Below are 15,790 nucleotides of genomic sequence, written 5' to 3' on the forward strand. Positions count from 1 at the left end.
AAGTGATGGGAAAAACGTATTTCTGTATCATCCTAAAGAAACTGGTGAGCAGTATTTCGATCTTATATTTCGTGGCCGGTTTCATACATAACCTAATTATGGTCCAGTGCAATACTAGCCTACACAATACTATAACGGCTAGGGTGAAATACAGTTCAGGTGTACTAAGGAGCACAAGAGAATCAGTGACGGACTTTTCTATTGATTCACGGTTGATGAACAAATTGAAAGAACCCTCTACTGTTCAACGTAGTCGAGGTACATAGGAAGGCTAACAGATACGAGTGAACAAAACTTAGCCTCCTTTTTCAGTTTTCCCCATGGATTGTCATCTAACATCAATAGTCTGCGAGGAAACTTCATTCGCCTAGAACAAACTTTTACAAATATGGAAAATCAGAGTTTTATATCTTTGCAAGAAACTAAGATTCAAAGATATGAAACAGAATGGTAAAATGAGAACCCGCAGCACCTAGTGCCCGATGAAGCCCTACAACTGGAAGATTATTACTTGTTTCGTCATGACCGTCAATTTTCAGCAAATGATAGGGGTCCTATAACATTCATAGCTAAGGACTGGTCGCCAATTCCTCCGAAAGTGTGTTCCACCCTTTCCTTGCCAGATATCGAGCTGCTTGACGTTAAAATACAGCCTCGCTTCTTGTCAAGTGTTTTTACAAATGTTACCATAGTAAACGTGTATACCAGACCGTCATCGAACTTTACCCTAGCTGACAGAGAACTGCGTAACGTACTTCTAAAAATTCAAAAGGATAATCCAAGGTCCAAATCATTGTAGGAGACATCAACAGAGATACCATTCCGTTTCTAGAGACAATGGGATATCGAATTATGTGGATTTTGTTACATATCCGCAAGCAAATTCCAAACTCGATGCTATGTTTGCGATATGCGAATATTACAAAGTTAAACCAGGGCCACCCATTTCAAGCTCCGACCATACCACTGTTCATATATTTTACTCATTTGTACTGAAAAGCAAAAGGAAAGTCAAACCAAGGAAGAAGAAATTGAAAGCTGATTTATCAAAGGACAAAATTAATATTTTACGATACCACTGATTGGAACGCTTTTAGAGAAAGCTCCAATAATAAAGACGAACTTACTGAAGTGGTATCATGTAATATTAACTTTGTGAGCGACGTGTGTGTTCCAAAGAAGGGAACCCCATTATCATCCCCAGAAAATGGAATCCAGCTGATGCTGATATCAAACGATTGAAGAAGGAAAAGCGACATGCGATAGAGGTAAATGACCGAGTACTTAGGAATAGAATACAGAGAGATATTAACAGACGCGTACATCAGAATAGAACCACTGTTTTTCAGGAAGTAACTGCTGACTCTAAATCCTTGTGGGACCTACTTAGAACCGTACGATCGCCGGACAATGATGAAAAACAAATTGTAAGCAGAGAAATGGCAAATGAACTAAATGTTTATTTCGGACGTTTCAATGATTCCATATGCTTAGATGTACCCTTGTTTTTGCCTGAACGTACGAATAATGAAAACTTTAAATTTGAAGAAAAGAATGTTACAAAATGCCATAAGTCTCTAAATAATGGTATAGCTGGTGGCTCTGACAATACAGCTTGGTGGGTATATAAATGATGTGCGGATGAACTATCTGGAATTTTTACAACTATTTTCAATGAATGTACAGCACAATGTGAGATACCGGCTATGTGGGAAAATGCCACAACAGCCCCTATACCCAAACTGTCAACCCCACGATCGGTAAATGCTTTTAGACCAATTGATGTTGCCTGTATAAGTTTTAATTATATGCAGAAATTGATAGTGCCTCAAATATCCCAAGCTATTGATCAATATGGAGATAGCAATCAATTTGTTTAAAGGAAGGGGGTTGTCATGTACCGATGCTGATTTACCACTTATTAACAATATTGTCACAGGATTAAATAACAAAGATACTACTATATCTAAGGTCTTATTTCTTGATTTTTTCCAGTGCTTTTAACACGGTTCTTCCAAATCGTTTAATCCAGGACATGCAATGTTTCGTTGAACAGCCATGGTTTTTACATTGGATATAAAATTTTGTAAATGGCTGGTCTAGACAAATAATATATTCTAAAGGTCTGACTAAAAAGTAGAAAACATATGTTGGTGTCCCTCAAGGCGGTCCTTTGTCTTCTCTACTGTTCACAATTTATACTGATGAAATACGATCTACTTCTAAATGCACTGTGGTGAAATATGCTATGGTGTACAATGTATCAAAGCGAACGCATCAGGCTGACCAAGCAAGTTATAAAACTGCTGTATCAAATATTGTAGATCTGTGTGATGGGAAGAATCTTAGACTCAATCCAAAGAAATCTAAGGAAATGGTTTCTGATCATATACTTATTAAACATGAAGGTCTCGTATCATGTAAGTTAACTAAAATCTCAATTAAAGATGTGGAAGTTGTGGAAGTCGAACGCACTCATATCAATATTGATGATAAACTGAGTTTCACTGGCCATATAAGCAGAATACTGAAACGGGTGTTTTTCATAGTCTCAACTCTATCGTATATAGTTCCATATTTTCATGTTGAAGTAAGGGAAATAGTTTTTACTGCCAATATCTTACCACACCTAATATATGCTGTTTCTACTTGGTATCACTTTTAACTAATAAAAGATAATAAGACAATTATTACTTTTATAAAGTATTGTTCTAGAATTTGTAATATAGATTTTAACTTTCTTATGAGTACTGTACACAATGCTGCTAAATTCGATTTCATGAGAAGTGTAAATTCCATACAGAGAAATGACAGACATTCTTTGCATACCGACTTAACTCTCTACTTCGAGAAACTACTAGGTATAATTTGAGAAACAAAGCAATAACACCAAAATTCAGAATTAAATTGTATAGAAATAGTTTTATTTATCATGCTGCTACTTTTTTACAAAATTGTAATCTGGATAATTTATTGTAGACAGCTGCACTTGTACGTTTTGTATATATATATATATATATATATATATATATATATATATAATTTTTTTCTTTTTCTTTTTTGTACACTTACATTTTAAAATAATATTTTCTTATGACGTACTCACATTTGATGTCCTATTTATGAATATTTATATTTATACTGGAAATTAATTAATGAGAAAATGAAATTCACAATTTGACCTCTGGTGACTCCACATGACCTTTGACCTTTTAAAAACAATAGGTTTCTTCTACCCAATGTGGTACACATATTCACGTAATATGAGATTGGTCCAAGCTTCCCTTCTTGAGATATAATGTTTACAAGCAAGGCGTCACACACCCGCATGCGCACACACGCACACTCATCCGCCAGAATGACTGCATAGGTTACAATTGTCATCGAAATAAAAAACAAGCAAGGAAAGGAACCAACTTGAAGATAAAAAAGTATCAATTGTTTTTAATAACCATGCCTATGGGCTCATGTCAGTGATCAAACAGCTCTTGCCCATGCATACATTGGCTCAGACATAGACTCGTGTTGTTTGTCTCCTCTGTAGTGAGAAGAGTCCTAGGTTAGGCAAGGCATGGTTAGGCTAGGCAAAAAAAAAAAAACCTTTGTACACTAAACACTGGCCTTAGTACTCTTATGTTTCATATAATCATTCTTCAATCAAAATAACTGACTTTAGGCCCTGTTTATGCTTAACAGCATTGGTATATCATTTCAATATCGGTCATTATCATCATTAAACCTAGGCTGTGTAGTACAACATACAATACGTTCAATATGCAGTAACTTGAACTCTGTACATTAGGCTACCAGGTTAGCAAAACCAAATTGGAGCAAGAAATGTGTGACACTTGAAAACACATTTTTTTTGCAAAAATTACAATATTTTGCTCAAAAATGAAGTAGTTTTACATTTTAAGTTGACAAAATCATTTGTTTTGGGCAAAACAAGTTTTAAGAGGGAAGATTCCCAAAATGATTAAAGTACTAAGGACACCTAGCCAATTTGTGCCATATTCAGTAATGTTGGTGTGTGATATAATTGCATTCCAAATCTGTTGAAATGTTTTGTCTGAAAAGCTCTCTTTGTTTCCAAGATGTACACATTAGAAGTTTTGATAAATCTGGGGAGACTCATTAAATATGTGCAAACTATGACGTGGAGTGTTTCGCTCCTCAAAATGTCTTATTTTGGCCCGATATGTTATACCCTAGTTACTAGCCCACATATATCATTTGAATAATGTGATGTTTCTCAGAAGACAATACAAATATTTAAAAAATTGGCCTAGGCCACAAACCTGTGTTCAGTGTCCTTGAAACGAAGGTTGTGAATACAAAGGGGATCATGATAGAAAATTAGACAGTCACTCCCAGTACATCATCAATGTGAATAATTAGCTAATCACGAATAAAAATAGAATTAGGAAAAGACTTGTAAAATGGTCAATGTGGGATGGATTTTGATGAGAGTTGCAGCTATTTTCATGCTTTCTAAAAAGAGTGATTAGGAAATTGTTTCCATCTATGGTGTTCTTAGACCTTTAAGTATGAGCTATCGTCCTCTGTGAATCTAACATTTTGAACTCCTTGAAATATGAAACTATAAGGTATGAAACTATCGCGATTTAGGTCTGAAGTTTTGATTTCCTAAATAGACTTAATGAATTTAGATGTAGTAAGCAAATATCCTGCATAATTACTTATAGGTAAACAGTGTGGCGTTTAAATCATGATGAATTACCTGAAACTAGTGCATTCAGTTAAATTGTAATTTTGCCAACTTTTGACAATTGCTTAAACTATTTAGTTAATAATAGTTATCCTCATTGGATAATTTCCAATGCTGAATGTCAACATATTTTTTAGTATTATAGATTTGAAGATTTGTTAAGGATGAACAGTAGTTGAAATATTATAAAGGTATTATGTAAAGCTCTAATTTATGTTAACGGATTCCAAAACGAAAAGTTTGTTCTATAAACTATCATTTATACTAGTTACATAAATTAATTTCAAAATTGTTACGTGTAGGACACAGCTTGACATATGGGACATATTGTTTTTTAACCAACAATTTTCTTGCGCATTATCTTTCTGAATCTTTCCTATTTATCACTCCTGACCAATTGTAACTGAACTATCATTGTATAGATAATACAGAATCACATGCAATTGGATAATAATCTCTGAATAGTTAGCCCATGAATTGGGTTGTATGGTGGCAGAGTGATAGGAACTATGTGGTGAGCAGTTCTTCACAATAAAGCTGACAAGCTGTGGGCTGGTGTGTACATTACTTTTCAAGGCAAATTTCTTTATGGGAAAAATGCCCCATACAACACATGTCCCATACCTAACACTTCCTCATATTTTACGATATTACATGACGACTAAGTTATATTTGTTGTTAAGATAGTGTTTATGATAGATATTGTATATTCTTAATAGGAGAAACAATTACATTGACATTTCCCAACCATCACAATGAAAATAGATAACACTTGCCCTGCACCAAAGCAGTTAAGTTTCAAAATGTTGAAAGGGCACTAAGGGCAAACATACATAAATGACAGAACACAGGGATGATTAATAAAATCACTACTAGTTAAGCCATTCATCTAGATCTGTTTACTTCCCACAGGTTGTGAATAGCTGATTCCTGGCGGACATATCTTTTACTGTCGGAATTTTTGAGCTGTGATTCAAATACACTTTGATAATGATCAGTATGATAATTATGGTAATTATAAGGGCGGTCTACGACTGATTGATTAAAGGGGCCTGGCATTTAAATTGTTACCATTGGTAAATTACAGATGATATTTAAGGCCATTACTGCAAGTGCTTGAAGTTCTGATAGCAAATTGGAACCTTGATTGGAACATAATATTAAAAGTATGTTTACAACAGAGGTCCATCTGTAAACAATTACAACACAAAAGAATGATGGACTGTACTATAACACTTTATTTAGCCTTATTTCGTAGCTGGAGTCTTGATCCTACATGCTAAGGAAGTACTTACCTTAATCTTTAACCATCATGAATGTACAACATTCTGGCATGCTGAAAATTTATTCCAAAGGCAGACAACAAACTTAGCATAATTTCACATGGGAACAGTGTGGTGGCACCAGTTCTATAGGCAATTCATAACTGTTGTGGTATACCTACAACTAGTTGTCAGCAAAAGTTTAATATGTGTCAGAAAGGTTCAATATTTCTAAATTACTCTACTCCCCCCCCCCCCCCTTTTTTTACCTATACTGTGCTTGTGGAGTTTTTCAAGTTGTAGCATTGTTTGATATTACTTTACAACGCTGATGTTATCAAAACTATGCAATGTAAATAGGTGTTGAACGTGTAAAGTCCATCAAGTGGCTGCAAGATTTGTTAAGATTAACCTTATGACATACTGTATCATCGAGCGAGGTTCCTCGATTTAAGTTCTTGGTAGGGACATGGTCGTGGATTTGCAAGTTAAAACTCAGAACAAAATAACGAACATGCAGACAGGAAATAGTAATCTCAACTGTATTAGAACACAGGCGAGGGATAGCTGGCCATGGCTCCCTCGTAACACAAAGTGAAGGAATTTACAAACAGTTCTAGGATACTCTACTGAACAACTTCTTTACATAACAAAAAGAAATATATTCAGCTGTACCTGAGAATACCTCTTAGATTTCATGCAAAGAAATGTCCTCATTTCTTTGAAGGGAATAACATTACTTGAACTAGACGTCAGACTTATTGAGGGAAAATGAGATACTTGTCAGTGAGTTAGGCCTCACATTTAATATAGCCTAATATATATGGTAATCATGCAAATGACCCTGAAACCTACTTTGGCGTCAATATCAACAGACCTTGAAACAGGGTCTATGCTATACCATACGAGGGAGGAAACAAATCATTCACATTCCAAACTGGCTGTTGAGCATTTGTAATATGGAGGAGTGATCCTAGAGCTGTTTCGTTACAAGAAATGGCCAAGTCTCGGAACTTTTCTTTATCATGTACCTCAGAGTGATATGGCTTCAGTCTGTTATAGTGTACAATACGAATAGGTTTTCTAGGGTTTTTGATATCTGTTAATTGGTACACAACTGGCGGACCAATACTATCATTTTCCAAGGCTTTTCTTACCATGAACGTTATAAAGATATCAGAGGATAAGGCCTACTCCACTAAAGAACTGATTTACATGACAATAGAAATATTTACAGCCGCACTTAAAAATTCCTTTTACAATACCACAGTACCTTGAAATTTAAGTTTTGATTCTTTGCTTAAAGTGGAACCAGTATATATTTCTTTTCGAATATGCAATCTATCTGCCGCACTTCAGGATCTCAGGACTGCACACTTTGTCAAAAAATTATCACATTTATTTCATTTTCAATTCCTGTTACCAGGTCAGTGTGATCCTTCCTATGTTGCTGTGGTAAAGAGTCCCGTAGCAACCACAACGAATCCAACTATCATTGAAGTATACAGAGGTGATTCCCAAACTACCAGCATATCATTTGATAAAGCAGTGCTTTTTAATCCAGGTGGGGCAGAAAATCAACGTTATATATTTACTAACAACAGTCCTAGAGTACCAGATGAAGCAATGACAAACATCAGCAGTGAACCTGCTACTCTTACCCTACCTACTACTATGGAGACAGCTGCAAGGACTGGTATCTACACCATTACTGTAACAGAAGGTGAAAGCTCAGTGGAATGGAGGGTCTTAGTGACCAATGAAGCAGGTATGTGAGCGTATGCAAAATGAAATAAATTACCAGCAGGGATGGGACCATAGAGTAGCCAGTAAATTGCACCTATTACTTGCTATATAAACAGTGGACATACACAGAATAAGTCTATAAGACAAATCACCTATCTTTAGATAAACAATCATTCTAAAGTAACGTTCAATTGTCGTGTACAGGAAATAGAATAACATATTTTGCACACATACTATAAGCCTTAATTGTAGAATATTTCAAACAGATTTCATGGAAATTATACATTGTGCATTAGAATAGAAAGGACTATTTCAATACAGCTGCTAGGGCATAAAGAATCTCCCAACTGATTGAACACCAAAAATTGTCATCAGATTTGATTATGTCATGAAAAATATGATTGCTCTACAAGGTATATTTTTTTTAGATCTGCCCCATCCCCTTGCCCTGGGTTCACATTTACACTGCCTTGGCTAGGAGCACAGACAGGAAGTCCTCATATTGTACATCACACTTTCTAGAAAGATTACTAACAATTCTATTTACTAGCTTAAACATAGTGCATCATGAAAATATACTTTTCCAACTTTGTCCGAGGAGAGAAATTACCCTTTGACCTCCACAGTAACTCTCTATAACATAAATCTTATACCTGTCTGTGCATCTAAGATCTATCCACACACATCTCTACTAAGAACGCTTGATTATAATGTAATTGGTGATATCACAGTGTTGTTTCTCAGTAACTATGCCTCTGTTTTCTTAGGGGAGACTGTAAACAAGAGGACAGACTTAGCTTCCTGGACCTTGTTGGTCCTTACCAGAAGTAATTAAGTTGTATAATTTATCTAAAGTTACAAGTCAGTAGCTCAGTAGAAGTAGTACTGTTTTAGTCAATTTAGAAAAATGTACTTGGTTACATTATACAAGTTTGCAGTTTTTAGAGTTACTTATATTAGTGGTAATTAATAGTGTACAATTACTTGCTGATCAGCAAGCAAACCTGAATTCATCATGATGTGACCAACTTAAAGTATATATATCTTTGCATCTCTCATGTGTCTCTGTCCCTGTGTCTCTGTTTGCTCACACACCATTGTGACAAATTGGTGGAGGAGCGCTGTGACACTATGTTCATTATTAAAAAGCAGGGATATGTTATTTTCCCCGACACATGTATGCCACTCTTGTATACAGGTGTGGAAGGGGGAGAAGGGATGGGTTATGCTTGCTCAATGATGACAATATAAATGGCAATGTTTGTACGTGATAACTAGGAATTGCTCAATTAAATGACAACTGCACAGGGAGAGTTGCTTGCAAGCAGGGCGCACATTAAGAATGTATCACTCATGTGTTCTGTGCCAATCCTTGGATTAATTAGTCAAATTTACATTATAAATCCTGAAAAAGTTGATGCACACATTAATATCGCTCTTTTTCTGGTAACTTTAGGAGACGGTTTACTTTAATTTATAAGATATTTCCTAAATGGGAGTGACTGTTTATGATCTTTATAGTCAGTTTTGACGTAATGGCAAAATACAGAGCTTTATCAATTCCTTCGACGCCTGATGTCATCACACAAGCAGGCTCAACCTCTTTCCTTCACAGTTCACAATTCCCATTTATTATTACACATTTGTCCAATTTGGGCTGTCACATCCATTGTGACCAGTGCCATGTAGCATCGATGAAAGATATAAACCTTGAGTCTTACCCCGTTCTTGGGCATGAGGGTGTTTGATCACTAATCGTATTGGAATGCATACATGCATACTTACATTGTCTTAATTCAAACCTCTGCAACCATGACGATGTCTGTGTGTATATTGTTGTGTCTGTGTGCCTCAAACCTTGCTTGAAACATTGTATAAATAACAAAAACGGATGCTTGAAGGATATCAAACTCTATATGTTTACCCCATATTGATTTCAACAAGACTGCAGTTTATAATGGAGTTCAATGGTCATGTGAGAGCAGCAAAAGCTAAATCTGAAAATCAAGAATGGAAATGTGGATTTATTTCATATTTAGTATGTAAATATCACATGTTATAGAGATGAACCCTATTGGTTTCATTTAGAGGTCAAAGATCATGATAGGTCACAGTGTAAAATCTTTGTAAACAAAATATCTCTCTTTTAAAGGGAAACTGGGATGTTTATAATATAGAATATATCACCAATATTGAACCCTTGTGGTTCATTATTTTTATGTCAAAGGTCATCAGAAATAAAAGTCTACAAACACGATATCTTAAGAAAGGAAACTTGAATGTATCCCTTTGTATGAAAATTTGAGTACCAAAGCCTTTACCTTTTTTGTTTCATACATTCCATGTAGGTCATATTTCTCAAGAATGAAATGGAACATCTGTGTAAGCATATCTGAAGAAAGGAAGTTTTTGATATCATATCTTAAAAAGTGCAGCTTATTATGTCACTGAAACCTAAATGCATGGTGTGTATTTTTAATTAGTAGTTTAGATGTTGACCTTTGAGTTTCTAATGTCATAAGTCACAGAGGCACTGCAGCCCTATTCAGGCATACACCCACCAAGTGTCAAGTCCATCGAACTTACCGTTGAGAGGAGCTTGTAAATGTTGTTTTATAATCCACATACACACACAATGGTCAACATAACTGCATAGATTATTTGCCTGATACAAGAACTTGAAGCAAACATTTTGGCAATTTGAAAGCAGATTTACCAACAAACATGGCAAAGAGGACAGCAAAATAATATTTAAAACGATTATGTAACTATTTATCACTACCTAACTGTTTAAATTTCTTCTCAGCAACTACTAAAGCTTTGGAGTATTCCATTGGTGCATCAATGGGAGATAAGGTGACTGTCCTGATTGAGTCAAGCGTAGCTAAGAGAAAACTTCGTTGGAGGAGAGATGGTGTGTGGGATCCAGATGGGTCAACAGGCAGCCGCTGTTGGGAAGAGACATCTTGTGGTGATGCTAGTGCTTCGAACTCTGTTGTCTTTGAGTGCCATAAAAATGGTGATTACTCTAACCAAGTCCATGCCATCATGAATGTGATTGTCAGAGGTGTGTATTTTGTTTGATTTTCACATCTTATGTATATTGTTAATATAGGTTTCTTCATATTTACTTCTTCCTCACTTCCCTTTCTCCTCACAATGGTAGTACTCTCATTATACATTGTCTAGAATAGACTGGTATCCTTTTAACACTGCGCTCTCTATGACCAGACCCTTCCGGTTAATTCCTTTCTCATTCTACCACCCAAAGTGTTTAGAACGGTTGTAGTGGGTTTTCTCTAACTGTTTCTTTCCCCATTTTTTGGCCTTTTATCATAACCAAATCTATGCTATCATGTATTTTTAGGTTCTCAGAACTTAACATGAAACGATATATTTCACAGAATTGAAAACTGGTTAATAAAGTTTACATGACCTATTTCTTACTTTGATGAGAGCTTAATAGAAGTACTATACAAACATCATTCTGTGGAAAAGACAGTCTTTGTCGTAATTAACTCTCAGTGATTATCAGTGCTAGTTTTAGGTGAAGAAGGAATTTTAAGTCAAAACTGAAAAATAAATGGCAACAGTCTTGTGGTTTCAAGGGGTAATTGGCTTACAAGTTTGGAGACATATGATTGAGCTCAAATTATAAACATCCTTCTAAACAAAGGTTTAGCTGAATCCCTTTTGTATTGCAAGGTTTGGGTGTGGAACCAAATGAAGTTGCTCTATTGCCTCCATCTTTTTATCTTTAGCACTTCCTGAAAGGGAGAAATGCTTTACTGACCAAATAATAGTTAGTTAATACTTAAGAATAGCTGTTCAAAATGAACACATTGTGTTGAATATATTTTTAGTGTTATGTAGGAAAGGCTCGAATTTTTTCTAACTTGTTGACAATATGTTGCCTTCTGTGCTAAATGTTAAAATAGCATATGATATATATGAAGCCCTGCTTTGCAAACTTTTTCAGTGGCAAACAAAGTTGTGATTACCTACCCGTATGCTAGATCCGACCTGGTAAATTTCCGAGGCTCAATATAATAACAAATGATTGTTAATTTCACTGAACCTTGATTGATATTGCACAGTATGGACATAAGTTAGTAAACATGCAAAGCAAACACACACATATTATGAAAAGTAGTATTTTCACTACTAAATTTTTAAGTACTACTTAATTACTTTGCACAAACTTCTGATTGATTGGTTACTCATAATGAGATAATTTTCACTCTTCAATAACTGTAGCATGTCCAGAGAACATGTGGAGTCTACCTGGCTGTACTAATACATGTGAACCTTGTATTAACGGAGGAGTTTGTTCAGATTTAACTGGTCTGTGTCTTTGTCCTCCTGGATTCAGTGGAAACAATTGTGAACATAGTAAGTAACGTACAATACACGATTTTTGCATTCGATCGTATGATTATTGTTAATAATCTGTACCTCGGGTAGTAAAGGACCGTTGGAAATGATGACATTACCCATAAGTTATGTTTCTGAGTTTAATTTTATTGATTGCACATTTATTCCATCAGAATGGGCTCTCTTCCTTCTGTAGTGGCATGACAAGAACATATGAGCTATAGAAATTATGATTTTAATACTTAATTTGGTGCCCAACAACATGTCGTTGTTGGCAGGAATTATTTTTTGGTCATTGTGGGCCTTTAATGTAAGTGTTGCCAGAAAACTTGTTGAAATTAAGAGCCATTTACATGATCATTATATTACTCTTGAAGTTATCTTCAATTTGCAGCCTACAACATAGATGGGTAGAAATTTGTTTGGTTTGATTGTGTCACTGGTCAATTTTTATAATTTAATTTAACCAGAAACCTAATAGATGTATTTTATGATCTGACATTTCATTGGATTATGTATATTTCTTGAACCTTATTCCTCGGCATGTTTTTAATCAGATTAAGCTCCTGTTCTGTTAGAGCTGCCATTATCCAGAAATATCTTTCACTAATTATTTACTCCTTCATCATGTTTGCATCACCAGTTTATGGTCGGAATGTCTTGGACAGATTGTGTCACTATTTGTTTCATTGTGGCTGCTGGTTGATGCCGTGATTACCTAGATTATTATTAATCTTTGTATCATGTTTTCATCAACAGTTCATGGCAGGAATGTCTTTGGTCAGAATGCTGAGTATAAATGTGATAATTCTGGTAATGACCATGCTGGTGGATGTCAGGGTGCAATCATATGTTATCCTGATCCTCTTGGCTGTTTATGTCCTGCAGGCTACAAAGGATTGGACTGTACACTAAGTAGGTATATAGTTGCAGTGAAGTTTTAAAGGTCCTGACACAACTTTCCACTCAATTACTCTGTGTGTTATTATCTCTCATTTAAATGTGATTATTATTACACTGATAATATTTCCTAAAAGTACATATGTAAAGTATTGATATGCTAAAAAAGAAAATTAGTGTATAACACTAAACATTCCCCTGCCTTTTTCACCCCAACCCCCCCCCCCAAAAAAAAAAAAAAACAGAAAGAAAGAAGGGAAGAACTTTACTGAAAATTTGTAATTTCCGTGTAAGATCTTTCCAATCCAATTCACTTGCCAATTAACAAGTATTGAACATATGTCTAGTGGGTTATACGCTATTACCCATTAGAAGGTTTATTCTGAGCATTACTGGATATTGATATCACATTGTGTGGTTTAAGAAGGTGAAACTGAGTAATCTTAACGATTGATCTTCCTGTGGGGATATAAAATTGGACTATCTTAATATTTTGCTTTTCTTTAATTGTTGACACCTTTTTCCTTCCAAGCATTTGATTGATATAACGTAAATTCATTTTTGGACATGTTTTTGTGTAAAACCATACTAGAATAATAAAACTCAAAAGAAGCATCACTCTGATAAAAATGTCAACTTGTCTTGAGATTCTCTCATTTATTGAAGTGATCTTGAGAAATTTACTCATTAATTGTTATTTATTAATTAGACTTTGTGTTTTGTTTATTTCCACAGCTTGTGAGAGAGGAAAATTTGGTGCTAACTGTAAACAGAAGTGTCATTGTGCAGATAACTCTCTCTGCGCTTTAGACACAGGTGTGTGTCAAAATAACCAATGTGAGGATGGCTGGACAGGAATAAACTGTCAATGTGAGTTAGACAGGCTATAGAGAAAATCCCTTTATGGTTGTAAATTTTGTGCCCCCTTCTTGGGGATTACACAAACTTTACAACAACAATTTTTCTTTAATATCTGCACCCTGCCTTAATCAACAAATATCATTTTCTTGTCAGGTGTAGAAAATAAAACAAGAACATTTGCCATCTCACTTAGGTCGGAAGAACTGCTTTACATTCAAATTAGGAAATTTCATAGGATATTGTATTACTGATTTCTTCTGAAGGTTTGTAGTGATACAAATTGTCTGCAATGCAAGGTAAGATATTTATTTGGCTCAGACATGTTTACATTTTAGTTTTATAATGTTTGAAAATGGAAATAAGTATTGGAATGTTTTTTCCAACCTTTAAAGCTTTGTCAACTTACTCTTAATGTTATCATTCTCGCTTGTTGGGTGAATGGGGGAGGGGGTCAGTGTGACGGTTGAGAGTAGGGCAGAGGTATGAATAGATTACCATCACTTCAACAGAAATACATGATTTTGTTTGGCTGATGTCAAGAGAGAGTGATTAATTAAGAACAGGTACACAGGAAAATTGTTTGCAACTTTGTACTAATTCGTTTTTGACCATTTATTCAAACCAATAAATCAAACCATTACTTAAAGCATTGCTTTGGGTTTTTCCAGTACACTTTGCAAACAGAGTTGAGCAATAGTTCAAACTTAACTCTAAACTATATTGTATATCTGTATTGTATCTATTCAGTTATTACTAGTCTTACCAAACAGGTGTGAGTAATTTGGGGTAGGGAATTCAGGGATGGGGCAAGTGGAATTTTTACAGACCCAAGATGTAAACATATTATCATATTATGAATAAAACAACCAAAATCCATGTACAGAAATAGGTATAGATCAACATCTGTTGTAAGTATTAGTAAGTACCACTCTTCTTCCTGTGATTTTCTTTGTGTCTGAGTAATGTTTCCTTTATAGTGTATAAATTATGAATCCACAGAAGAAAAACTACTACTGATAAGTGAACTTTCTGATCATATCATATTTCTGAGGACAGAGAAGATTGTTAAAGGAATGTAAAGCTGTAGACAAACTGTGAGATATAAAGGCTGCTTCCAGTCCATAATAGCTACTGTAATGTAGTATGTAGTTATATCCCCATCATATTACTATAAACATGTGCTTCCATGCCTCTTTGTCTCAAGAGTATACTTAGTTCCTGTTCCCGAGTTTATTCACCCTGCACCCACATCATATTCGTAGAAGCCCTCTTTGTCTTAATTCCATGAAATATTCATGCTTAACTACAGATGACAACCTGTTGCATGTCATGTGTATTACATATGTGGTTAGTCATAGTCATCTCCTATGTGCCTTAGTAATTATAAGTAAAAGACTCTGTGACCAAGATTTTATGTCACAGAGAGGTTATTGCCCCTTCACATAAGGTTGTAATGACTTTCATACTGTATTTTTTTAGTATGGGAAAGACTAGGATTCCAGACTTCAGAGAGTGTAGTTCAGATACACTCCAGCAACAATATCGCCCAATAAATATAGCTTTTATTCAACAATTATTTATATGTCTGGAGTTTCTCTTTATCTTTTGTTAATTCTACTTATTTAATAACGGAGCCCTGAACTAACTGATCCGGAGCACCCCAACGTAACACTGCCCTGGAAGATGTTGACTCCAGTTTCTTACCCTCGATTTGATCTAGGTTTAAACGCTCAGGACAATGTGATTTAAGTCACTAGATGTCTTCATGATATGCATGTAGGTAGAGCCAACTTGGAAACTTCTCATATTTACTTATGATTGGCTCTTTGGCAAAGCTGTATTCTATACACTTTTCCCCAGCATTACATGGAGTCCCGTTTTTGTACCATAATAGTATCAACAATTCCTATACAAGTCA

The 15,790-nt window shown here is 35.1% G+C and overlaps 2 protein-coding genes across 2 annotated transcripts in view; both read left to right on the forward strand.

The window, feature by feature from the left end:
- Positions 1 to 15,790, forward strand: part of LOC139955788 (uncharacterized) — a 491,243-nt gene that overhangs the window by 3,296 nt on the left and 472,157 nt on the right. The gene's annotated exons all lie outside the window — the stretch shown is intronic.
- The window catches only part of LOC139975624 (receptor-type tyrosine-protein phosphatase kappa-like), a gene marked incomplete at its 3' end in the record, with an annotated part of 35,053 nt that continues 32,117 nt past the window's right edge, over positions 12,855 to 15,790 (forward strand). Inside the window, exons 1-2 of the mRNA XM_071983684.1 lie at positions 12,855 to 13,026; positions 13,747 to 13,881. Coding sequence (XP_071839785.1) covers positions 12,855 to 13,026; positions 13,747 to 13,881 — 307 coding nt within the window. The remainder of the gene's footprint in view (positions 13,027 to 13,746; positions 13,882 to 15,790) is intronic.

This window comes from Apostichopus japonicus, chromosome 2 (assembly GCF_037975245.1).
Source record: "Apostichopus japonicus isolate 1M-3 chromosome 2, ASM3797524v1, whole genome shotgun sequence".
Taxonomy (NCBI): Eukaryota; Metazoa; Echinodermata; class Holothuroidea; order Aspidochirotida; family Stichopodidae; genus Apostichopus; species Apostichopus japonicus.